Source organism: Palaemon carinicauda, chromosome 44 (assembly GCF_036898095.1).
Source record: "Palaemon carinicauda isolate YSFRI2023 chromosome 44, ASM3689809v2, whole genome shotgun sequence".
Lineage (NCBI taxonomy): Eukaryota > Metazoa > Arthropoda > Malacostraca > Decapoda > Palaemonidae > Palaemon > Palaemon carinicauda.
In genome coordinates, this window is record NC_090768.1 from 53,086,510 (window position 1) to 53,114,501 (window position 27,992).

Below are 27,992 nucleotides of genomic sequence, written 5' to 3' on the forward strand. Positions count from 1 at the left end.
CTTTAGTAAAGTATTTACATGCATAAAATAACTATATCCTGCAAATAACATTCATTCATTTTCAAACATTATTTGTCTTGATAGAAACAAGGTAACCATTAATCACTAGTAAACCATCATACTATATATATGCAAAACTCTTGGAGTATAATCAAAGTAACTTTGAAGCAATTTAATTACCTATAAAAATTTGGAGAAAGTTCTTCTGCATGCAAAAAGTGACCCAATGCTTCTTCAAACGAAGAGGATGGCGGTGTAGCGAACACAACTGCTGCTATTTTTCGCTGGTACCAGGGTATATTTGCAACTGTAAAGCACCTGTAAAGAAAAAATCTTGTATAAACAAAAAAAAAAAAGAATTGCACCGAAATAGAACTTAAATGTAAGGGACAAAGAAGCAATATTAACTGGAATAATGGCATTTTTGCTTTTCTGTTAAATCACTGTCATGTATTTACAATTATATAACTGAAAATGCTATCCTGAATACTGTTGCTTTTATGCCTTTTCTGTAAAAACAAAATTATTTTAAGTGAATAAGGGTTTGGGTATTTTAACAATTATTGTTATTATTACTATTATTATTATTATTATTCCTATAGTCCCTATGGTGCTAATCAAAACTAATCTCTGCAATCTATTACTTAAAAATTCAATAATAATGTTTAGAAGACTCACATACAGTTTTTTGCTACCTCACTCCTGTGCATGCTGAGGGCCAATTATATATAAATCCCCTCATGGATTTAACACATAAGTCCGTAAATATCTGTACTGTACTATGTTTTGGTTTCTCATAATTTCATAAGCCACAGGATTAAAATATCAGAACTAATACAATACGTACCAATACCCAAGTAGGTACCAGGATGTTCCATCAGTTGGATTCAACTGACAAGCTCTCTGAAAATAAAATTCAAGTATTACTCTTCAGTTATAATATGCAAATACTATATTACGTTTTAAACAAAATAGCAATGATATCAAAAACTTTTTTTACACGTTTACATTCCAGACAAGACATTAAAATTTTATGCGAACATGACTTCGTAATGATGCCTTAATTTTCTTAACCTGATAAAGAAGCACTTTACCATGCTTTAATCAAATTCTTTTAGCACTTGTAAGTGTATAAATTCAATATTTACTCAATTGGCATTCATATTGCCTCTCTCGAAGCTTGGCAAGTGTCAATATCTACTTTAAAACTAATATATTTTCCATTTTCTTTTCGTGTAACAGTACTACCAATCTAGTTTTATATTACAAATATATGGCAATACTACTGAGTGGGTAGCCATACCCTTTGTCTTTCAGTTCTCTTCTTGCAACACATTGCGCTTGATCTGACTGAGTTTTCATTAAACATAGTGTGTTATTCATGAACCAGCTTGAATATTAAGTATCTCAAGAAATAAAATTTTTCTCAAGTAAATTGTGTTACTTTTATGAAACTACCTTATATCTTTATGGTGTTTCTCTCTTGAAGCCCTGAGTTTTATACTGACATTTACCCTAAACCAAAACCTTTCATCTTTTCTTTCCTTTGAATAGGTTTAGGCCTCTAGTATTGTATTAAGATAATGCACTGGACCTGTAATGTGCAGAGATTTTCCTCACTGGGAATAGTAACCTACAGCAAATGAAACTTTTTGCAAGAGGAAAGTCTTCTGTTGAATTAAGCTGCTCTCCTGGGTGCATTAATGACCCTACCCATCACAAGTTATGTACCATCTCCACTGTTTACGATGCGTCCTTCAAAAGGTTGAGCGTCCAAATCTTGAAGATGCCTCTTGACTGTATTACTCTTTGGTCTTCAGAGTTTCTTCACTCAGCCCTCTACCAACCAGACGAGATCGTGATACAAGCCAAACCTCGCTCACTTAGCCAGAAAGCCCTCAGCTCAGCTGACTGACCTAGCACTCTTAAAAATGTTGTGGTAGTGGTAGAGGAAGCCGGAGGCAAAACTCTCTCCTCCTCCTGGATGGGAAGGCAATGGGAGATTAGAAAACACAGTGATGAATACCTGCCAACACCAACAGTGACACTGCTTGCTATGAAATAAGCAAGATTCACTTGTGGAGAATGTCCTCCACCTTTTAATTATGTATTAAAGGCAGAGTTCCTTGATGAACTGAGCTGAAGATTGAGCCCGACAATAATCATAACATCATCAGTCAAAACACATTTTGGTGACTATCTTGGGATTTTGTCATTAGTTAAATCTCTTCTGCATAAACTTGAACTATTAAATTACTGTATGTCACAATCTTCACTAGTACTGCCCATATTCCCCAACTTTCATTTATTCCAACAACCCAAAAGGCAAAAGAGATGGGAATCAGCTAGAGGACTAACCTGGTAGTCCCTCATAGATGGTCCCTATACAGTGGATACCTCGAGTCATGATAAAAATAAAGGATCAGCTCACAGATCCAGTCTTGCTCATTTCATTTCACATCCACAAAGAAAGTGGAGAAATAAGAACAAACACTAACACGACCTGAAATCTTTGAAAACTAAAGCAAACACTGAATGGTAATGGAAATAAAATAACTTTACAATCAGGACGTTGGAATTACAAACAGACAACATGAAGTAACAGAGTGACCAATGTACTTGTAAAAACTAAAAGGAAACTATAGATCAGTCTATTCCTTACAAAATTACATGTAACTACACTTCACATGCTGGAAAAGAAAAAGGAGAATAAAATGGTAAAATAACACTTAAAACAAGGAGGAATACACATTGATATTGATGCTAATACAGTCTTGGGAACTCTCAAAACTGTTCCTGACATGAGACTCAAAGAGAAAGCTGATCATGAATGGTCATAAATAATAACCTTACTCTGCAGTAGTTACAAACAAATCCAGAACACACCTCTAGAATCACTGAATAACCTAAATCTGTAGTTTGCAGTTTGACAAAAGCTAGAAGCAGCACAGAGACTGAAGACAAAGAAAGTATGGCTTATCTAAGCCATTGGTTATTGCCATTAACTGCCATATTGTCTCATTACTTTACAAGAGACATCAGTTTATTGGAAGGAATGAAACTGGAAAATTTCTGTTTTAGCAGTAAAAATTTGATAAATCCTAGCTTCCAGACAGAAGCAATATGAAATCAGGAGAGATGCATATAAATAGTCTTGAGAAGCAAAGCTTAGGTATTGTTATTACAAAGATAGTAAATGGCATGAGGGTAGAAGCTAAGCACTAAAAGGAACACTAAGAGTGGAGTGGGGGCATTTATTTTACATCTAGCTGGTATGACCGGAGAAACATTTCATGGTCGATAAGGCATTTTATAAAGAACAAATTGTAATGAGTAAACTACAATTACTACCCCACTACGTATACAAGTTAAACATTTGTTTTTATCCATACCTCCATGTGATGTTTCACATTAAATGATTGTGAAATCCTTGCTTTGGTTCCCTCATAACCATACACATAGTCTATCAATATTGACATCCACTTGTGAACGGCAAAGTTGTTCTCATTGATGGAAAGGGCCTCTTCTGCATAGTCTAGAGCTTCTCTGTAAAGCACTTTCTTCTCAGCATCCGTAGCAGCTGCCTTTGCCTTTTCATACGTGGCACGGGCAAGTCTCCAAAGTATTTCATCGTTTTTCAAGCCCTGTAAAAAATAGCAGCCACCATAACTTCAGGGAATGTAAGTTACACTATGTACTCTAATGTAACACACTACAAGAAGGTCCTCAACTACAAACATTCAGAGATACAAATACAAATCCAACTCAAATCATAATCACAGATATTGAATAAAAAGTTCATAATGAAATACAGTACTGTAATTAAAGAATACAGTATATAATTCAATGCAGTAAGCAAGACAACACTTGCAATATTGCAATATGAAACAGGACTATTCGTTGACTTTTGCAGCGGACAATTGTTGTCATGTGAATCAGGTGAAGCCTACCCTGGGCCAAAAATGTTATTTTCCTTAGTAAAATAAATTTTTGAATATACTTACCCGATGATCATATAGCTGCATCCCTGCTGCCCGACAGAAAAAACCTACGGGAGGAATACGCCAGCGATCGCTATACAGGTGGGGGTGTACATCAACAGCGCCATCTGTCAAGTAGGTACTCAAGTACTCGATGTCAACAATGAACCAATTTTCTCCTCTGTCCCACCGGTTCTCTATTGGGGAGGAAGGGTGGGTCCTTTAATTTATGATCATCGGGTAAGTATATTCAAAAATTTATTTTACTAAGGAAAATAACATTTTTGGCCCAGGGTAGGCTTCACCTGATTCACATGACAACAATTGTTCAATATCAAACTTACCCGATGATCATATAGCTGATTCACACCCAGGGGGGTGGGTAGAGACCAGCATAACAGTTGACATTATGAGCTAAGTATTCCGTATTTCATTTTAGCAGTTATTCAAAATAACAAGCATAAAATAAATAAGTACCTGGTAAGGAAGACGACTTGAACAATTACTCTGCCTTTTTAAGTACGTCTTCCTTACTGAGCCTCGCGATCCTCATAGGATGCTGAGCGACTCCTAGGAGCTGAAGTATGAAGGGTTGCAACCCATACTAAAGGTCCTCATCAAAACCTTTAATCTAGGCGCTTCTCAAGAAATGAGTTTGACCACCCGCCAAATCAAGTAGGATGCGAAAGGCTTCTTAGCCTTCCGGACAACCCAAAAATATTTCAAGAGAAAGATTAAAAAGGTTCTGGAATTAGGGAATTGTAGTGGTGGAGCCCCCACCACTACTGCACTCGTTGCTACGAATGGTCCCAGAGTGTAGCAGTTCTCGTAAAGAGACTGGACATTCTTAAGATAAAAGACGCGAACACTGATTTGCTTTTCCAATAGGTTGCGTCGAATATATTTTGCAGAGATCTATTTTGTTTAAAGGCCACGGAAGTTGTGACAGCTCTAACTTCGTGTGTCCTTACCTTCAGCCAAGCTTGGTCTTCCTCATTCAGAAGGGAATGAGCTTCTCGTATTAACAGTCTGATAAAAATAGGATAAAGAATTCTCTGACATAGGCAAAGATGAATTCTTAACTGAACACCATAAAGCTTCAGACGGGCCTCGTAAAGGTTTTAAAATAGAACTTAAGAGCTCTTACAGGACATAATACTCTTTCTAGTTCATTTCCAACCATACGATAAGTTTGGAATATCGAACGATATTGGTCAAGGCCGAGAAGGCAGCTCGTGTTTGGCTAGAAAACCAAGTTGTAGAACATGTAGCCGTTTCGGATGAGAATCCGATGAATCTCACTGACTCTTTTAGCTGTGGTTAAGCATATTAGGAAAAGAGTCTTAAAGGTGAGATCTTTCAGGGAGGCTGATTGAAGTGGTTCGAACCTGTCTAACATAAGGAATCTTAGAACCACGTCTAAATTCCAACCAGGTGTAACCAAACGACGCTCCTTCGTGGTCTCAAAAGACTTAAGGAGGTCCTGTAGATCTTTATTGTTGGAAAGATCTAAGCCTCTGTGACGGAAGACTGATGCCAACATGCTTCTGTAACCCTTGATAGTGGGAGCTGAAAGAGATCGCTCTTTCCTCAGATATAAGAGGAAGTCAGCTATTTGAGTTACAGAGGTACTGGTCGAGGATACGGATACTGACTTGCACCAGTTTCGAAAGATTTCCCACTTCGATTGGTAGACTCTAAGGGTGGATGTTCTCCTTGCTCTAGCAATCGCTCTGGTTGCCTCCTTCGAAACACCTCTAGTTTCGAGAGTCTTTCGATACTCTGAAGGCAGTGAGACGAAGAGCGTGGAGGCCTTGGAGTACCTTCTTTACGCGTGGCAGACGTAGCAGGTCCACCCTTAGGGGAAGAGTTCTGGGAACGTCTACTAGCCATCGAAGTACCTCGGTAAGTTATTCTCTCGCGGGCCAGAGGGAAGCAATTAGCGTCCACTTGTCCCTTCGTGAGAGGCGAACTTCTGCAGTACCTTGTTGACAATCTAGATCTGAGGGAATGCATATAGATCTAGATGAGACCAATCTAGTAGAAAGGCATCTAAAAGAACTATTGCTGGGTCTGGGATAGGTGAGCAAAGTATTGAGAGCCTCTTGGACATCGAGGTTGCGAAGAGATCTATGGTTGGCTGGCCCCAGGTGACCCAAAGTCTCTTGCATACATCCTTGTGGAGGGTCCAATATGTTGGAATTATTGTCCCTTCCTACTGAGACAATCTGCTAAGACATTCAAGTTGCCTTGGAAGAAACTTGTAACTAGTGAAAAGTCTAGACCTGTTGAACAGGAGAGGAGGTCACTTGCGAACTCGTACCATGTCAGAGAGTAGGTCCCTCCTTGCTAGGAGATGTACATCAAAGCAGGGAGTGACCGTGTTCACCTCCACTACTTTGCCTTGAAGGAGAGACCTGAAGCTTTACCAGGTCAGACGTACTGCCAGAAGCTTCTTGCAGTTGAAATGCATTGTCCTTTGACTCGAGTTCCATAATCCCGAGCATTCCCTACCGCCTAAGGTCGCACCCCAGCCTACGTCCGATGCGTCAGAAGAGAACGTGGTTGGGAGTCTGAACAGTCAGGGGAAGACCATATCAAAGGTTGATAAAGTCCTTTCATCCAGTCAGACCAGACTTATCTTCCGGAAACCGGGATCGAGACCGCTTCTAGCGTCTTGTCCTTTTCCAGTGAAGAGCTAGATGAAACCGAAGAGGACGGAGGTGTAGTCTTCCAAGTGACACCAATTGAACCACGGATGACAGTGTCCTAACCAGACTCATCCACAGCCTGACAGGGCCGTGTTCCTTCTTCAGCATCTTCTGGATGGATAGCAGGGCTGGGGGTTGATCGTCTTGTTCAGCCATGTCCTCATCAGAGGGTTCCTCATCCGAAACTGATGAGGAAACGGCAACGGAGTGGGCAATGTCTGACTCGCTGAATCCGGTCGCACTGGTGGATGCGTGACGGAGCCGGACACAAGATCATGGTACTGCTGCACAGTCTGTTAACTGTCAACCATGGGGAAGCGAGGGAGTACAGCGACAACCCGAAACTGTCTAGACTGTCTGGGTTGTGCAGACAACCCCTTATCGGGATGCTGAGGTTGCCGCACTGCGTCACAACAAGTCACCTCTGCTGGTTGTTGAACGTCTTCCTAGTGACACACTGAACGTCCACAACCACCTCCGAGAGTCGCTTAACGTCAACGTGCGACTGGCAACCCACACTGGGTCGCACCGGAGGAGGAACCATCTCAACTGGCGGACGTGAGTAGGATATCTCAGCGTCAACAGGGCGTACAACCAACCGGTAGGAAGGTTGTTGGCAAGGTTCTTCTCCGTAAAAAATCCTCTATCAAGGACTAAGCTTGGACTGCATGTCTTGCAACAAAGCCCAAGGTCTATGGGAGCAGGTGTGGCAACAGACGGGGTTAGCGACTGAAGCGGAACCATTTACCCTCCCTGGAAGCATGTTATGTTTTAATTAAAGTCCATAGGAGGCTAAGCAGCTTAAGGCTCCTCTCCAAATGACAGAGTCCTCAAGGGAATATCAGAAGGAGGGAGAACAGCACTTTCTCATCTACAGGAACCATGTCCGAGAAAAGCTAGGTTATCTCAGTGAGGGTTTCACTGGTGCATAAGCAGCAGACCAGAAGGCAACGTTATGAAACTGCTTGACAGTCTGTGAACTGTCAACCACAACAGGTGCGTGAGGACATACAGCACTGGTGTATTAGTAGCAGACCAGAAGGCAATGTCATGTAACTGTTTGACAGTCTGTGAGTTGGCAACAACCAAAGCTGTGTGGGGAAGCCTCAACTCCTGACTGACTAGTTTGCTGCGGGCGAGTGGCGGTAACCACAGTGTGTTGCGGAGGCTGACACACCGTGTCAAAACACGGCAGCTTGTGGTAGCTCACGCACAGCAACGGAGTGCTCCGTGTGTCTGTGGGAGTCAGAATACGTCTGGCAGGGTCGACTGCGCATGGGTGGAGGAGCTCTCACAACAAGAGTGTGGGAGCAGGCAGCCATGCCGGGCGCACAACCGTGGTAGGCTGTAGGCCAACGGGTGCATCGTCAACCTTCTCCGCAGTTGGAGAGTGGCAGCTGGCAACAACAAAAGCGGAGTGCTGGTGCGTGGGAGGGACTGCCGTGGGTTGCGGAGCATGCCGCATTGCGTCAAAACACGGCAGCTTGACAGCACCTTCCCACTGCTGATGCGGTAGCTCACGCATGTCAACGGAGGGTGCAGCATGAACATGCGTCTGGCAGGGTCGACTGCGCATCGGTGGTGGAGTTCTCACAGGTGGAGTGTGGGAGCTGGCAGCCGCAGTATCTGCTGAGCGCACAACCGTGGCAGGTTGTAGGTTAACAGGTGCAGTGTCAACCTTCTCAGCACGATACTCCTGCATGAAGGAAGCAAGCTGAGACTGCATAGTCTGCAGCATGGACCACTAGGGTCTACCAAAGACGGCAACAAACGGAGCTACAGTCCGTTGTGACTGAGGATCTAAAACAGCTGGTGTGGCAACAGACGGAGTTACTGCCTGTTGCGGTACCACCTTGCCTCTCTTGGGAGGTGTGCAGTCGTCGGATGACTGCAGCGAGTCCGAACTGACCCAGTGGCTACACCTAGGCCGTTGGACTTGCGCGGAAGGGACCGACTTGCACTTAAAGCTGCAAGATTTGGTCCATGGTTTCTGCGAGAAACCTCTTCCGCAGACGAGGAATGAATGGGCTCTCTCGTCTTTATGTGGGTGGGGCGATCACGTCGGCAACGTGTGTAGATACACCCGAAACCACCGAGGGAAAACGTCTGTTCGTAGATCAAGGCCTGTGGAACCCATAAGTCCTTCGACATTACTTCTCCCCTGGGCTTGGGAGCTTGTAAGAGGTATCGGACTAGATGAACAACTGGCACGAACAGACGAACCCTCGAACGCAACACTGTAACACTTTGCGCATATCACTTTATCACTTTTGATTTTCTGTTTGCACTTATTTCACTGAAATCGAAACTTTAAGTGATTTGTACCTGAAACACGCAATCCTATCCTTCATTAAAAGGTAGTAATTGCGAAAACAGTTTTACAATGCAACAGTAAAACATAATGAAAGATAAAGAATTCAGTGGCTGGAAAAGAGACTAAACACTAGATCAAATAAACTACGTTTAAAATCTCTCACTGCATAAAGCCTGGGAACAAGAATAAAACTCTAGAAACGTTTTACCTTCTTCCCCTACAGCGACTAGGGAGAAGAGTAAAAAACGAGAACAACGTTACCCGCTTGAACGAAACGTTTATTCTCCTCTCTCTCCCTCCGTCTCTATCTCTCTCTCTCTTCTCTCTTGACTTAGAACCTGAGAGAAGAGCCCAATTATATATCGTTAAAACATATTATTTGCTAAAGGAAAAAACTGAAAGGTTTCCCAAATACAAAGTTCCTTTATTTAGAATTTAAACCATTTAAGCTAAGAAAGAATGAACGAAACGCTAGAATCGGTTTACTCTTACTGCAACGTGAAACCGTGAAATACTCTCTCTCTATCGTAACGATAGAGCGCAAGTTGAACGTTCTGAACGTCAACAACTGCGGAGACTAAACTAAACGTTAGTTCATCTTTGAAAACAGTACGAGACTATCAAAGAAATTCTTTCAAAAACATTAAAATTAAAAAAGTATAAATTCTTAAAAGGAAAATACGATATGACGGGCTCAATGTTAATTAACTTCGGTTCCAAGTAAGGACCGCCTACTATTAGGAAAGGTCGCATATAAACAAACATAAAAATTAATTTTTATAAGTTTATAATAAATGGAAAGTTAATCGAAGAGGCCTATAAAGGCGGAGAGATATAAAATAAATAGATCTATAACTTGTTAAGCAAAATTACCAAAAACCTAAACACACTTCCGTCTAAGGGAAGGGTCGGCCATTTAAAAGTGAAAGAGAGTCCATACTCTCTTTGTCACCAACACTTCCGTCTAAGGGAAGGGTCGGCCATTTAAAAGTGAAAGAGAGTCCATACTCTCTTCGTCACCATAATTAAATCTATCCAAAACGAGTTCAAGTTTTGAAATGAAGAAAAAACCCCTGCATAGCGAAAGCTCAAAACTGGAATAGTGTACTTCACCAAATCGTTGTGAAAACAAATCCAGTTAGGGACGGCGTATTTAGTAGGTCTTGCCTGTGGCACGACAGAGGGAAAATTGGTTCGTTGTTGACATCGAGTACTTGAGTACCTACTTGACAGATGGCGCTGTTGATGTACACCCCCACCTGTATAGCGATCGCTGGCGTATTCCTCCCGTAGGTTTTTTCTGTCGGGCAGCAGGGATGCAGCTATATGATCATCGGGTAAGTTTGATATTGAAAATTTTAAAAAATTCAACTTGCAAACAATTGGGCTTACAACCAGCTTCAGTGAATCTATTAAGTTTTTAAGTTGAGGACTTTCTGTATACACTAGAGAATTAAATGACTAACAAATATCAAATACAGTACTGAAGAAAAGATGCTTACTCTCAAAAACCTTTTTACACTTTCACTCATTATCCAAAATTATAACATTAAATTCATGATAGATCTTTAACTTCTTGGGGTTTTTCAAGTCTCAAAAGCTTATTTGCACAGAAAATTAAACAAAGGAAAAATTAAATGAACAAATAAATATTTCTTATTTTACTGGTTCATAAAGAGAATGGCCAGGGATAAATATCTAAAGAATAACAAAATATACTAATCATTAACCTAATAGTATAACCAAATTAAGAAATGAGTAATCCTATTAATTCTAAAAAATTTTCTCAACACTATGCAAAACTAGAATAAAGCAATAATAGCATATACTGTACTAGGCTATCTGATACATGAATATGACATATTTAGAATGATTTATATTTTTCCTATCTATACAAATATGGAGCTTTTTACAATGGAGATATATTTCAGTAATAGTTGAAACTAGCCGTTACAGCTTTTGCGAGATGTAATTACCCTCCGCTAACCAGCGGAGGGAGTAGGGCGTAGAAAAACCACCACGATTCACACCTGCACTAGTGAACAACCGTCACTTTGCCATTGCGGCAGGACTTTCAGGGGAAGGTGATGGCGGGACCAGTATGTCTAAAGACTGCCTGGTTTGTATAGGAAGAAATATAAATGATTTCAAATTTATCATTTGTTCTGGCACTATATACAAACCCTACCCTCTTTACAGTGAAAACTCACTCCATGGTGGGTGGAAGTCCAAAACTGAATGGCTGGTGACTGTCCCAGGGTGACACACTGTACTTTGCACAGTTTTATAGAGTCACCCTGACACCTCGTCATCTTTGTAGGATGACGGCCTGAGTAATCCGCACTGGGTTTAGAATTTAGCAATGTGATTTGACCAGGTAAGCGTAAATTTGGAGATAAGCTCCTCACTTAGTCTAGACACTGCCCGACTACATCTCGCTTGGAGAACGGGGACATGATTATATAATCATATATCAGGTTGCATAAGGGACAATGCTACCCACCTGCAGTAAGAGGAGGTCGGCTTGCAGAGTTCCTCGGATGCTGGACCCCAAGAGATGGGAGGGTGGAATAGGAAGTGGCCTATCACTCACACATTCATCCGAGACTTACTCGCGGGTAACATCTGCCCTCAACTGACTGCTACTTGTCCTACAAGGGAGCCGAGGTGTAACTGACCCCATTTTGTGTAGCCACCACAGGACCTGAGGTAAATATATCCAGGTTCCTGTGGGTTAAGTCTTGCAGGTAATCGGCAGTGAATGTTGTTTGCCATTTCCACATGCTTGCTCGTAGTACCTGCGTCACAAAGAAATTCCTTTTGAATGCCAGGGATGTGCTGATACCACCGTTGTCATGAGCATGGGGCACAGGACCCGATGGGCCAGGCCTCATAAAACTCCAAGAGATATAGGCCATAACCTCGAAGAGTTATGGCCCAAGAGTAGTTTCCTCCTCGTCAGAGGTTGAAACCATGAGGGCACAACAATGCTCCATGAGGTTTGTTGTGCCCAACAAGCACTGTAGTCACCCAAATCCTTCATCGCCAAGCTCCGAAAAGCGTTCCTCCCAAGAGCTAGAGTGGGGCATGGAAAATTCCAAATCCTGCCGACGGAATCCCGTATATCACTCAAGTGAAGGCCATCTCTCCCGCGAGAGAGAGAGAGGTGATCAAACCTTATTGCCACTGTCGGCAATGCTCCTCGCAAGTGGGAAGATTCCCAAACAGTAGCTGGTGGAAGGTAACTCTCCCTCGGAAGGGAAAGTTGCCTATCACCTGGTGGAGGTTAACTCTCCCTTTGAAGGGGAAGTTGTCCAACACCTGGAGGTGGATCTCTGGGCAATGCCCTCCCCTTCCTGTCAGTGAGCTGAGCTCAAGTTGAAAGTCGGCATCGAGAGCTGCCTGTGAAATGTAGCCGAAGCTAGTTTCTGGGTTCACCCATAAGGGATCCCCCGATTGGAAACCCCGAAGGGAACCAGTCTACTACTGCTCTCGTTCCTTTCCTACGCCGGCGCCAGAGTTGTAGGAAGAAACGTGAGCATAGGCAAAGTGTGCTGCTGTAAACTGTAACACCCTCGGAAACCATTCCTTAGCAGGGAGAACAAAAAGCCCCAAGGAAGATATGAGTTGCTGAAAGCAGCAACAGAAGAGACTTCCCCTGGTGGTGGCTGGTGCTGCTTCACTAAGGAAAGCAAAGGAGTTCACACCTAAGGGAAGTCCAGGGTCACCATCTGTAAAGAAAAAGGAAATTATAAACTTTTAGGCCAGTTGCTTTTCATCGTAAGCAAGTTAAACGATTTTGACAGGAGAAAAAGACGTCTTTATTATACCAAGCAGAAATAAAAAGTGACGGTTGTTTATTAGTGCAGGTGTGAGTGGGGTGGTTGGTCTACCCGTGCTACCCAACTCTGCTAACTAGCGGAGAGTAGATACACCTCCAAAAAGCTTTTACGGCTTGTTTCAGCCATTGCTGAAATATATCTCCACTGTAAAGAGCATATGGTTTGTATATAGTGCAGGAACAAATGCCTTTAGAATGAAAAATTAAAATTCAACTGTACTAACTTGAAATACCATACAAGAATTTAACTACTGTACAGTTGTAACTCACTTTAAAAAACTAATCACTACCTTACAAACCTACTCTTTAATTATACTAACAAACTAGTACACTACTGTAGTTATATTAAATATAAAACTTATAAAAACCAAACCTTCGAAGAGACCAGAAGAGAGTATATGTCCTCAAACTTGTTCAAGCCATACAGTCTATCAGCTTCTACAATGATGTCTTCCACGGAAGAAACTTCTGCAATAACATTTTGGGAATAAACTCCATATGCTCCAGCTAGACCACCAGCCAAATATCCCATATAAGTCTGAAATTGATAAAAACATAAATTTCCTGTTAATGTTGTGTAAATACAGCAAATAATATACCAGGTAGACTAAAGTTTAGCAAACTTTCTACTGAAAAAAATTAAATTGCATTTAGATAGTAAATACTGATAAAACCTATTCACTAAGAACTAAAACCACAAGAATTCACACTAAAATCCAAGAGAGAGCGAGCCAAGATGAGCAAGTTATATCAGCAACAAAGAAAGGATTTATTTCTTGCCAACTGAACCTAAGATATACCAGGCCACTTCCTCACCACCCTGCATCATACTCCGGCACCCAGAAGTTTCCCAGCAATGAGCATTGTACAGAGAGGGAATTCTAAATTTTTTTTATGGCAGAAATGCTCACTTTTCATAAGATATACCTCTTATGAATGTGGCTTACTCAACAGCAAAATGACCGACCAATCTTGGCAATAGCTATGCTGCTTCCTTGAGGCCGTTTTCAATACTACAGCACAACTTGCACTAACTGCCGGGGCCTCTGCAACATCTAAAATGCTTCCACCAGGCACAACTCAACGGCTCGCAGCAAGCATTGCACTCACTGCCTAGGCTCTATAAAAATTACAATGCTTCCAGAAGGGTCAAAATCAAGGCAACAGCACAACTTGCGCTCAAAGTCGGGCCTCTGCAATGTTTACAGCAGTTCCAGAGGTTGCCAAGTAATAATAATAATAAATAAGTTAGCTTCTAGGAGACAGTAACTGCTGACTACCTAAAATTTTATTAAATAAATTTTTTTTCTTGAAGGTCAAGGAAATGAACCTGAATCTTAAGACCATAGTCTCCTTTCAAAGATGTGACAACAATAAATTGAACTTAGAACATCTCCCTGATGGATCTAATTTTCCGAGATTAAGTTATCAATGGCCATTTTAAAAGATATTGTAACAAAATGCACCAGTGGTCTTTTATTCATAAAAAAATTAACAATTATGTTCTGATAAGTAAATAATCCTATCCTCATATAATAAAACAAAAACTGTGGTAAAGATTGTTTATATGCCAAATTAAATAAAAACAGAGCAAGATACTTGTGGTCAAATGGGAAAAAGGGGAAAAAGACAAGTTTGAAGATATTCAATACATAAATTATAAATATCTACGTATTACACTGTGAACCCCCTCTGATGGTCCAGCACTTTGCTGCAGTAGAGGGGCTTGAGTGTCTCAATGATGGGCTGGGCAATGGCGGTGGGGTAGTTTATCCACCCTGGCAGGCTCAACCATACCGCTAAGGCCAGTTCTGAGAGACCAGACCAAGACTGGACCCCTATAGGACTTCTCCTTTATTTCAGATAGGCAAAGGCTAGGAGAAGGAAAACTCCAAAATCAAACCAAACAAGACCCCAATGGCGGAACTACCCAGCGCCGGCGGAAGAGGGCAATGCCTGTCGGGCAGGCAACAAGGCGGGCCTTGACATAACAAGAACCCAGCAGCCCAATGCAACGAACATCGGAGAAGCCGACTGTCTCATATGCCCTGAGCCGCGGTGGAAACGATGTGGGCCAAGTGTGTGTGCGTGGCCGTTGCAAAGCCACGACCACCCAAAACAATATACCCAGCTACTGGCATTCTGTCGTTTCCTCCACCCTTCTTCATCTCTTTCTCATCAACATCATCATCAGCCTCACCACCAAGGCCTGAGGCGACAGCATCGTGGGTGAAGGGGGTAGGCTTGGATAGTTGGAAGCCCTTAGCCCACGACTGCACTCAGGCAGCGAGTCTAAGATTCAGTCGCTCTCTAATGACGGTGCCATGACTGGGCTGGCTTATTGAGGACACCGCAGCCCACCCCACATGGGGAGGCCCCTAGAAAAGGTGTGGTAAACATCGGACATGGCAAACCTGTCTGGTCAGCTCACCGCGGCTGGCGGACATCCCACTAATGCGGTCGAAACAACAAGGAAAAAATATTAACCTTAGGTGCGTGGAACATCCGCACCCTCCAAGACGTGACAAACACCAACCGCCCGGAACAACGTACAGCCCTCGTCTGCAAGGAGCTAGCCCGCTTCATTGTTGATGTGGCGGCTCTTAGCGAGACCAGACTACCCGAAGAGGGCAACATCAGGGAAGCTGGAACAGGCTACACCATCTTCTGGAAAGGAAAGGCCCTAGAGGAGCCTCGCATTCACGGTGTCGGCTTCGCCATCCGTTCCCAGCTGGTGCAGCAGCACAACCTCGCTCACAAGGCCATCAGTGAGCGCCTGATGACTGTCCGCATCCACATCACGCGGGGCAGACACCTTCTACACCCAGCTCGACCGCACAATCCAGGCAGTGCCCGCCAACGACAAGCTCGCTGTGCTTGGCGACTATAATGCCTGAGTAGGCATAGACCATCGCCTGTGGGAGGGAATCATCGGCCGCCATGGCATTGGAAATTGCAACGCCAATGGCCAACTCCTACTGGGTCTGTGTGCAGAACACCAACTTGTGGTAACCAACACCATCTTCCAGTTACCAAAGCGACAAAAGACCACATGGAGACACCCACGGTCTAAACACTGGCACACCCTGGACTACGTCCTGACCAGAGCCAGAGACCGAGGAGACGTCCACATCACCCGATCCATGCCCGGAGCGGACGACTGCTGGACGGACCACAGACTCCTCATCTCCCGACTCTCCGTGACGACCCTACGACCACCCAGAAGGGCACCTGACAGCGTACCACACCAACGCTTTGATTGTAGCAAGCTCCGCAACCCACAGGTGGCACAGAACTACAAGGAGGCCTGCGAACGTCACCTCGCAGACCCCGTAGGTCAGGCCACTGTTGAGCTCCACTGGACCACCCTCAGAAACGCCATGGCCTGTGCCGCGGAGGAAACACTAGGCTACACCACCAAGAAATGGCAGGATTGGTTCGATGAGAATGATGCTACCATCACTCTTCTCATTGAAACCAAACGACAAGCACGCCTGACTTTAGAAAACCAACCAACAGCAGCTAACAAATGTGCTCACAAGGTGGCTGAAGCTGATTGTCAAAGAGGGATCCGTGAAGCCCAGAACACCTGGTGGCAAAGAAAAGCTGCAGAAATACAGAGTTTCACTGACCAACGTGACCTGCGCAGCTTCTATGCAGCAACAAAGGAAATATTCGGTCCCACACGATCATCAGTGGGCGGCCTGAAGGACGCGGATGGGGCCATGACCATCACCAACAGCGAGGGCATCCTGGCCAGGTGGAGGTCTCACTTTGAGAACCTCCTCAATGACCAAGCAGACACCCCAGACGATCTCCTGTGAATGACCCCGCAGCATCCCGTCCGTCACTGGATGGCACTACCACCCTCCATCCAGGACTTAAACAAGGCCCTTCTGCGCATGAAGCCCGGCAAAGCCCCAGGGCCAGACAACATCCCGTTGGAGCTCCTCACTCACGGTGGCCCCGGGTTGAGGAACCGTTTGATGCTCCTTATACTGAAAATATGGGAGACCAAGACCCTCTCCAGTGACTTCATTGCCCTCTTCAAGAAGGGAGACAGGGAGAACTGTAACAACTACCGGGGAATATCACTACTAAGCATCGCGAGTAAGATTTTCGCACGGATTCTCCTTGACCGCCTCCTTATTCTCGCAGAAGACGTCCTGCCAGAGTCCCAGTGCGGCTTTCGACCTTCCCGCGGGACCACAGACATGATCTTCTGCGTGCGACAACTACAAGAGAAGAGCCTCAAACAACAACAGCCCATAATGTTCATCTTCTGGGATTTGAAAAAGGCCTTCGACAAAGTACCTCGACCTGCCATGTGGGCTGTCCTCAAAAGATATGGCTGCCCACCCGATTTTGTCAAGCTGGTGCGTGCCCTCCATGATGGAATGGTTGGGAGAGTCTGCCACCAGAACTCTCTTTCAGGCCCATTCCCCATCAACGGCGGCCTAAAGCAGGGCTGTGTTCTGGCCCCAACGTGTTTCTCGCTATACACCGCAGCAATGCTCAACGAGATTCCCCCAGACACACCCTCAGTCGACCTACGTTTCCGCATGGATGGAGGCGCTTTCAACCTCACCAAACTCCGCGCCAGAACCAAGACCACCTTGTGTGCAGTGCGAGAACTGCAGTATGCTGACGACAATGCCACCCCAGGTCAGACGGCAGAGGACCTGCAGTCGTTAGCTGATGCATACAACTCTGCCTATGAACGTTTTGGGATGCAAGTCAACACAGACAAAACCAAGACCCTCGTCCAACATCCACCAGGACTGATGCTCCCGAACTTCAATACCACAGTGAGTGACCAACCGTTAGAACAGGTGGACCAGTTCTCCTACCTAGGGAGCATCCTAACATCAGCTCCCACAAGCAAAAAGGACGTGGAGAACAGGATCAGGGCAGCCCACTCCGCCTTTGGCCGACTCAACTGCCGCGTATCTAACAACCACGCACTGACAATGACCACCAAAATAATGGTGTTCAGGGCAGTAGTCCTCTCCACGCTCCTGTATGTATGTGAAACATGGACGCTATATAGAAACGATATTAAAAACCTAGAACGCTTCCAACAAATAAAATTGAGGCAGATCTTGAAAATCCCCTGGGAGAGCCACACCATCAACATTGAAGTCTTAGAACGTGCCTCGCTGACCAGCGTGGAGGCCACCATCATCCACCACCGCCTCCGCTGGATAGGACACGTGCATAGGATGAATCCATCTAGGCTCCCAAAGAAGATATTCTACGGAGAACTGACCCAGGGCACCAGACCACGAGGAGCCCCGAAAATGCGCTATAAAGATCAACTAAAGCGCACCCTGGCTCTAACTGACATCGATCCTTCCTCATGGGAAGAAACAGCCAGGGACAGGAAAACCTGGAGGAGTATAGTACACCATGGTACCGTGGACTTCGAGGAAAGGAGGAGACAAAATGAGGAGGCTAGGAGGAGAAGAAGGAGAGAGCGATTAGAACAGCCCCGCCCACCACCTACCATCCCTTGTGAACACTGTCCGCGACTCTTCCACCACAGACTAGGACTTAACAGCCACATCAGACATAAGCACCCACCCCAAAGATAGGAGGCTGATGGCTAACGACAGAAGCCAATACTCGGACACGAGTGGGCGATGACGACGACGACACTGTGAATATGTATAATGTTAATATCTTAAAATACCTTAAAATCTTTCATAAAAGAGCATAGTACATGCTGACGACAATGCCACCCCGGGTCAGACGGCAGAGGACTGCAGTCGTTAGCTGATGCATACAACTCTGCCTACGAACGTTTTGGGATGCAAGAGCCCTATAACATATACTGAACCTTATTTAATAACTGAACATTTTACATACCTGCTATTTCAAAGTTAAAAACCAAACCAATTCTTGGAAAAAATACAAGGTCAAATATAGTAAATTTTGTCTCAACAGTTAAGATACTAGAGAGAAAATGACAAATTTAAAGTAATTTTTATTTTTCCTAATGATACAAACTTTGAGCTCTTTATTAGGGAATATACTTTCAGCAAAGCTGGAAGACTACCATAAGACTTTTGTCGAGTAACTATCCACCGCTACTTAGCGGGGAGGGGGGTTCTACTAGCTACCCTGCTCACACATACACCACTGTGTTCTATTATTACTTTTGCTTTCACACAGGACTTACCAGGGGATAGGTGATGGTGGGCCAAATTCGTATAAAGAGCTTGTGAGCATCGAGCGTTCATGAACGCTGACAAGAACCAGTGAGCAGAGGAAGAAGCTTGTGTATCTGTATGCGCAGGCCCTTTAAACATCTACTTGACCTCTTGTTGTTGTGTCGAGAGCTGAAACTCATAGAAAGAGGTTCTAAAAAGATATATGAATGCAGAATCCGATCCCACTGTACTTGTGTGAAAACAACAAGTTTCGAGCGGCGAGTAAGGTATTAAGCACCATGTCTGACAAGAGCCTGTACACCTACTACCGTTGGCAGGCGCTGGGTGAACTAAACTTTTTGTAGGTAGTAGGTTGGCCAGGGCACCAGCCACCCGTTGAGATACTACCGCTAGAGAGTTATGGGGTCTTTTGACTGGCCAGACAGTACTACATTGGATCCTCCTCTCTGGTTACGGTTCATTTTCCCTTTGCCTACATACACACTGAATAGTCTGGCATATTCTTTACATATTCTCCTCTATCCTCATACACCTGACAACACAGATTACCAAACAATTCTTCATCACCCAAGGGGTTACTGCACTGTACTTGTTCAGTGCCACTTTCCTCTTGGTAAGGGTAGAAGAGACTCTTTAGCTATGGTAAGCAGCTCTTCTAGGAGAAGGACACTCCAAAATCAAACCACTGTTCTCTAGTCTTGGGTAGTGCCATAGCCTCTGTACCATGGCCTTTCACTATCTTGGGTTAGAGTTCTCTTGCTTGAGGGTACACTCGAGCACACTCTCCTATCTTATTTCTCTTCCTCTTGTTTTGTTAAAGTTTTTATAGTTTATATAGGAGATATTTATTGTTGTTACTCTTCTTAGAATATTTTATTTTCCTTTTTTCCTTTCCGCACTGAGCTATTTTCCCTGTTGGAGCCCCTGGGCTTATAGCATACTGCTTTTGCAACTAGGGTTGTAGCTTAGTAAGTAATAATAATAATAATAATAATAACTGCATGACGCGGTATGCACTACCAAAGTAGCATGACCTGTAGAAACCATAGAAAGAAGTTCTGTGTGCTGCCACCATTGAATGCACATCAAAGTAGACCACAGACACGAGTGCTAGCGTTGATGAGGTAGTGCTAGCTATTTGCTCTGAAAGAGTTGAGCATTTGTCGTCTAGAAGAGGAGACTTGTTAGGAGACTCAGAAAGTGATTATTGAAGCAATAGCGCTTGAGTGCTGTTGGGATGACGAGTACAGAAGGAGAGTCTCTCTGGGAAGAGCAATGGCTCGATTGCAGTGAGGGTTGTAGCTGGTGGTGCTCTATGATCCTTGCTCGAGAAGTTCTCCGTCGAACTAAGACGGTAATGACCATATCAAGAGTCAAGGCCTCCGAGACTCGTCGCTGGGTGTCGGTTATTCTACCCGCATGCAGGAAAATTTCTGTTCGTCAAAGATGGAGGGCAACTTCACTTCAGAAGAGAAATTTGCAAGCTGACAGCACTGTGACACTGAATAGTGATCGCTATTCTAGGAGTACTCACGACCAGGCCTGCATGCAAGTTGGAGACTTTGTCACGAGCTGAAGACTGGTCACGAGCTGGATCCTGGTCATGAGCTGGTCTGTGCTCTCTCGTCATTAGTCCTGAAGTGCAGGTGGAGAGAAAGGCCAAAGGCGCTTGCTACTCTTACTCGTCAGAGGTGATGCTTGAACCATCGGCGATGGGGCTGCGGAAGGTGAGGACCTGCCATCAACTGCAATTTCCAAGGTTTCTGGCAGACCTGAGGGCATCAGTCAGCCTTTTCAGCTGACGAGATGCCCTCCGACCCTAAGAAAGGCTACAAAGTCCTTAAAATATTCACCATCTGAAAAGAAGATATCGGTCTCACTACAAATTAACTCAGGATTTTGGGGGGATGCAGATAAGGCCACCCCCTCAAGAGCTTGTCCTACAGTTAATTCTAAATTGCCCTCCTTCTCCATCAGCTTGCCAGGAAGGGATGAACAAAAGGGTTTGGAAGCCTGAGTATCAGCGATAAGAGAGCGAGAGAAGCTTTGCTGAACTCTTCAACTTCGAGGCAGTCCGTGAGAGGCAAGAATCTTGCTTAGCCTTCTTTTTCCTTCTCTTGCCGTACAAATTCCACAACGTTTCACATTCCTTGTACGGTGATGACTCTTAGCAGTTAAGAGCCATGTAAGAAGGGCATAATGAATGGGGGGTCCTCTGAGCTTCTACTCAACAATGATCCACACCTACGACTGGAATGCCAGAGCAAGGCTGCATGCCCCATGTGGTTTCTCCATTCATCCAAACAAATCAATAACCCCGAAAAGAAAAGCAGAAAATTAGAAAGCCAAGTTTTGTTGCACTGAGAATACGTCGGTAGAACTCGTAGAACTCAGTGGCTGATGTTAAAATTGGCTACTCAGAGAGCAGGGGTGGGGCTCTCCTATTACCTGTCTGTAACTACTAACACCACGTTACAAAATTAACAGCCGAGGTTACAGTTTTGCTGAAATCACACTCCTATTAAAGGAAAGAGGTTCACACGTATCATTTCAGGAACAAATATCATTTATGCATGACAAGTCATATCCCCCCAAAATAATAATAATGCATTTAAATACTGTAGATAAAGTATAACCACTACACTTGCTAGGGGTGTGTTTTAACCTTATTTAGAGTACCATGTCCTCTACGACCCAGGGCGTCCTTCGCCTACACTGGGCCCCCTAAACTGATTTGGTGTACTGTATTTTAAATCAAAAATATAATACCAGATTGCATTCAAACTTAACCTAGGACACCACATCCAGCTTGGTACCCAAAACCAAGTAAAAATGACAGAAATTACAGCATAAAAATGGTGTATTCAAACTTTAACATGTAACAAACTCGCCTGAAGTAAGTTCCTACATAAACCCAGGAACCGACTATCCTAACCCAGTCTAAATACTGTACTATAAATCAGTCAGTAAAATAGTATGATGCATCTTGACCAAAGCGCACTTAACCTAACCTAGGATGCCTTTTCACACAGGATCCGGTGAGGAGAGCTAGACCTCCACCCTACACGATCCACATTTTCTATTTTTCTAAGGAGGGTCTATGGTGTTATGAAAAGTCAAATTACTCACTATGACTCTTTGGATTTTATTTAAGAAGTATGTAGAGATATTAGCATTGGTTTAAACGTTTTCAGAACTCATATATGGCTGTAGCCTAAACATTTATAGATACTTTTAATAATAAAAGGACTTTTTACTTTCACGGGGGTATTAGAATTTGAATGACAAGCATATTTATTAGATATTATTGATTAAAAGATAAAAAAAATTAAGAAATTGTTTTAAGTCAGATTATAAAGTTAATATTTGCTTTTACTTTATCCAGTTGATGGCACAACAGCCAAGGTTTAACTGAACATCAGTGAGATAAAATAGTAAGAGTTAGAATTATAAAACTTCATGAACATGAAATACATTTTTTTTTTATTCTTCTTTTTTTGGTAAAATTAGTTACTGACAGGAAAAAATTTTGAATACTGTACATCCATACATACATACAGTATTAGAAGGGTCAATTCCTTGAATGTCCCGGGTAAAAACGAAGGGGGCTTATAAGAAAATATGTAATCCTATTGGTCTAAATAATGGAGTGTGGAGTTTACATGCATAAGTTCTAAAACTATAAAATTGTTTTCTATCCTAGACATAAGACTGGGGACCATGACTGCAATGAAAAAATACAATGGCACAGAGATACAAGTGCATAAACCTACTGTAAGTGTCATAGCATTTAAAATGATTGTCCAAGGTTTATAGGAAATGACAGGGAGCCATCAATGAGGATAAAATTACAATAAATAATAAATTCGGCTTCTGTGATGGCAAGATTATGTCCAGGAGCTTTTATCAAGTAATACCCGAAACTGATATTATTACATTTTTGGGAGTTACAAATACCCAAAAGAGAGCTAACTTCTCGTTAAGTTCAAAGGTCAAGTAAGTTCGACCTTATCTTTAATTTAACCGATATGGCAGATAATCCTACGTGGACATTATCATGCATTCTTGCTTGCAAGCTGGTAATTAACTTTGAACTCCAATTCGGTCGTGAAAAAGAAAGCAAAAAACCTTACCAATTTACTTGTCCATCTTGAAGCTCGAAGATTGTTTGTCCTTAAGCAAACACCAGATAAACTTCGTGATCTCGTAGTATTAAATACAATCCTGCTGTTATTTTGCAAGACAGATCTTGAAGAATTTAAGAAAAATCTGCTGAAACTTGTCATATTGCTGAGATGAACTTTAGTGGACACCGGTCTTCTCTTCGGTCACTCCGTCAGGGTTGTTTTGACGGGGGTAGCAAACCAGTGTTGCCAGATATGGGAATTTATCCCTAGATTTGGGGATTTTTGGTGTCCGATGGGGATATTCAGTACAAAATTCTATGAGGAGACAGAGATGATTAAACCTTTATATTGTTGCAATTAGTTTGCTTGCACTTATATGCAGTAAAGTGAGTGATTTCTATACAGGTTTAGTATAGCCTACGGGATCAGAAGAAAATATATTTGTGGACATGGGGAAATTTGGGTGGTTTTGGGGATTTTTTACCAGGAGTTTTGGGGAATTTTAGACTCTCAACTGACAACACCGTAGCAAACTAGTGTTAAAATCAGCTGTTCACTGCATAGATATAAGATATATTTAAATTACATAAACATATTTAATTCTCCTCGCGCCATATTGTAAGGTATATTTAGATTACATTAAATTCGCGTCAGATTACAAACGATAATGTATAATTACTATAAGAAAATGGAATAAATAACGCATTAGGATAAAAAGGAAGAATATAAGCATTTAACTTACTAAATACCGCTATAGTAAAATGCTTCATTACGATTATAATAATGAATTTTACTATATTGGCAAGATACTTCCACGAGCGTTTTATCAGTAATGTGTAAGACTTACCATATCATTCTCATCTTGAATGCAATAGCATTTTTATTAACTACTTTTCAATATTTCTTTCATGCCAGGAATGAAATACACATATTTAATTTTCATGTGGATATTTTCATATTTTCTTCTTGAATCCTACCAGCATATTATATTCTTTTAACTCCAAAATACCTATACGAATCAAGCACTTCTAAACCCTTATTATATACACACACACACACACACACACACACACACACACACACACACATATATATATATATATATATATATATATATATATATATATATATATATATATATATATATATATATATTATATACTGTATACATATCATATATATCAATATATATATATATATATATATATATATATATATATATATATATATATATATATATATATATATATATATATATATATAATATACTGTATACATATTATATATATATATATATATATATATATATATATATATATATATATATATATATATATATATATATATATTGTAAATGAGTATGTATCCTGTACACCTCCACTATACAATAAAGATCAAGTCTCTCTCTCTCTCTCTCTCTCTCTCTCTCTCTCTCTCTCTCTCTCTCTCTCTCTCTTGTCATCAGTGAACTATGCTTTCTTTTTAGATACTTTGTTAATATTATTATTATTATTATTATAATTATTATTATTGTTGTTGTTGTTGTTGTTGTTGTTGTTGTTGTTGTTACAAGCTAGGCTATAACCCTAGTTGGAAAAGCAAGATGCTATGAGCCCAAAGGCTCCAGCAGGAAAAACAGCCCAGTGAGGAAAGGAAACAAGTAAATAAATAAACTACAAGAGAAGTATAAACAATCAACATTAAATATTTAAAGAGCAGTAACAACATTAAATCAAATACTTCACATATAAACTTGCAGGTAAAATAATGATGAAATTAATTATTGCCTTTTTGAATAAGTATTTGTTATTACTACATTATGATTTCTCAGATAACGGGATATTTAAAATTCATAATTTCTTTCAAATGAAAACCGTGTATTTTTTCTAAATAACTCAATTGCATTATATTCTAGGAGGACCCTCCGAAATCAAACCATTATTCTCTTGTCTTCGGTATTGTCATAGCCTCAGTACCATGGTCTTTTACTGTCTTGGGTAGAGCTCTCTTGCTTGAGGGTACACTCGGGCACACTATTAAATCTAATTTCTCTACCTCCTGTGTTGATAAAGTTTTTTTTTATAGTTTATATAGGACATATTTATTTAAATGTTGCCACTGTGCTTAGAATATATTTTTTCTTTGTTTCCTTTCCTCACTTGGCTATTTTCCCTGTTAGAGCCTCTGGGGTTAAAGCATCTTGCTTTTCCAACTAGGGTTATAGCCTAGCTTGTAATAATAATAATAATAATAATAATAATAATAATAATAATAATAACAACTAGCGGAACCGTGTAAATTACACGAAATGATGTTTTCAATACTAATTAGCTTGTTCCTAACCTATACATGTTTGAATAAAATGTGGTAAGATTTAACTTGTATATTTATTTTAAAAAATGAGCAATACATGAATTGGGAAAACTATACAAGATGTGCTTTGGTTAAGTAATCAAAGTCTAATGTGAATTTGCAAGAGTATACCATGAAATTATATCCGTTTTCTTTAAAGCATGAGAGACAAAATAATTAACACACACACTATCGTATTAATATATAGATGATAATAATAATATCGAAATAAGAAGTGAATTTTTATACATACATAGACCTACAACAAAACTGTAACTCCCTACAACACAGAGACCTCATATTTCTATCTACGGTACAAAAGAGGCTACCAGTCCTCCTTACAGGTCAGTCATATCTCAGAGCTAAGTAATTCGATTTGCTCCACGTCGGCTGTCAATTGTTTGACCCACACGTGGCTAAATTGGATATGTTCTCATGATATAGATCTAGAACTATATTGTTTCCGATATTCGTACTTTTTCTGTTTATTATCATAATTTGATGATAAACAACTCAATTTTTTTTAATGGGATTATTGTTTAATGTCTTTTTTAATATTCCTTTACCAAAAATTTTAAGATTATATATCTATAGTCACTTTTAATTTTAATTAGTCCATTTGATTTTGTTTATATATTTGTATTATAATTAACTTTTTATGTACCTAGTTCAATTAGACCTTTTCAAGAACTAGATATCTTCTAATTATAGAGTTGTGCAATACCAGTTTAAAGGTTTAAAGACCGCTTATGAATGGCAGGGGTGAGGGAGAGTGACATTGCTATATCGAGCAGGACAATGCCCTGGAGACCGATCATATACACATATGATCAGCGCCCAAGCTCCCTCTCCACCCAAGCTAGGACCAGGAGGGCCAGGCAATGGCTGCATATGACTCAACAGATAGACTTATAGGCTCTCCCAATCCCTCCATCCTTAGCTCAAAAGGATGGGGAGGTTGCAGTGACAAAATAAACTAACGAGTTTGAGCGGGACTTGAGACGGCCTTGCTTGAACCCCAGTCAAGTGTGGACCAGTCAGGTACGTTACCATATCGGCCACCACAACCCGTGAAATGCTGAATGCCTTAAAATCTATACGATAAAATTAATTATGAGAGGTCGTGTAGAGAGTAGGGTTCCCCTACAGTGTAGGACTAGAAAAGCAGGCTTTAAAGTAAAGTAATGGTTGAATACCACATGTTTTTAAGAAATGCAACAATGCTACCCTTTCCTGCCCTCCTTCCACTATAATAGCCACCCTTGGGGGAAATCCTCCAAGGCCCTACCCTTGGAGGAAATACTAAAATCCCCTACCCTTGGAGGAAATCCTCCGAGGCCCTACCCTTGGAGGAAATCCTCCAAGACCCCATCCTTGGAGAAAATCCTCCAAGACCCCATCCTTAGAGGAAATCCTAAAACCCCTACCCTAGGCCAGGCTCTTTAGGTTCAGAGAGTCAGGATACCAGAAAACCTCAAATAAATCAATCAATCAATCGGGTTCAGGGATCAAACATTGCTTCACTCAGAAGCGGAACGCCCGCGTTGATTGATTGATTGATTTGAAGTTCTCTGGCATCCTGAAGGAACGCCCGCGTCTTGCAGTATAGTAGGACCTCTAACATTTTCTCTCATATCACACCCATCGGCTTCTCTTGGTAGGATGTACGAGTTTCGACTATTCAATCCAGCGCTGGGGTCTGGAAGACCATTCAGGACCAAAGTGCCACCAAGGGAAAACTATACACTTGCATTAAGAAGTTAAAGTTAAGAGAATGGATGGCAAATGAAAGAAAGCAAGTGGGAAAAGAGCACGATGGATTTAATTAGATATATGAAATTTGTACTAGATGACCCTGAACTGGGGTCTGGGAGGCCATTCGGGGTGGGGGGGGGAACTCCGCAGGAAAACTCAAGAGGTTGGACAGCAAAATGAAGAAAGGAAGTAGGAATGTTTCTAATTCCAGGTTGGAATGCAGGGTTGACTTATTTCTGGGATTGATTTACATAAATGACCCCATCGTGTAACGAAGTTTGAAGTTTATTCTTAGCAACTGTCGAAGTTACTTCAAGTTGGAATTCACAGAATGATACAATATGGGAGATGACAATACAATGTTGTTGTTGTTGTTATTATCATTTCAACTAGGTTATAACCCTAGTTGGATAAGCAAGATGCTATAAGCCCTAGGGCTTCAACAGGGAAAATAGCCTAGCGAGGAAAGGAAACAAGGAAATAAATAAAGTACAAGATAAGTATAAACAATCAAAATAAAATATTTCAAGAACAGTAACAACGTTAAATTAGATCCTTCATATATAAACAATAAAAACTTAAAAAGAAAAAAAAAAAACAAGAGGAAGAGAACTAAGATAGAACAGGATGCCCGAGTGTACCCCCAAGCAAGAAACTTATATTCACTTGCTTAAGGAGTACATTGTAGTTTATAAGGATATGCTAAATTCCAGAGAGAGAGAGAGAGAGAGAGGAGAGG

At 41.8% G+C, this 27,992-nt stretch overlaps 1 protein-coding gene across 2 annotated transcripts in view; it reads right to left on the bottom strand.

The window, feature by feature from the left end:
* The window catches only part of LOC137634430 (regulator of microtubule dynamics protein 1-like), a 46,117-nt gene that overhangs the window by 7,822 nt on the left and 10,303 nt on the right, over nt 1-27,992 (bottom strand). Inside the window, exons 1-5 of one of the 2 annotated variants that reach the window (XM_068366824.1) lie at nt 23,153-23,397; nt 13,220-13,384; nt 3,393-3,644; nt 848-903; nt 181-318 (exon numbers count right to left, since the gene is read on the bottom strand). In XM_068366824.1, the coding sequence (XP_068222925.1) occupies nt 181-318; nt 848-903; nt 3,393-3,644; nt 13,220-13,384; nt 23,153-23,305 (764 nt within the window). In that variant the 5' untranslated portion in view covers nt 23,306-23,397. Of the gene's footprint in view, nt 1-180; nt 319-847; nt 904-3,392; nt 3,645-13,219; nt 13,385-23,152; nt 23,398-27,992 lie in introns of those variants that run through there. The other variant, XM_068366825.1, reaches the window with a different exon arrangement.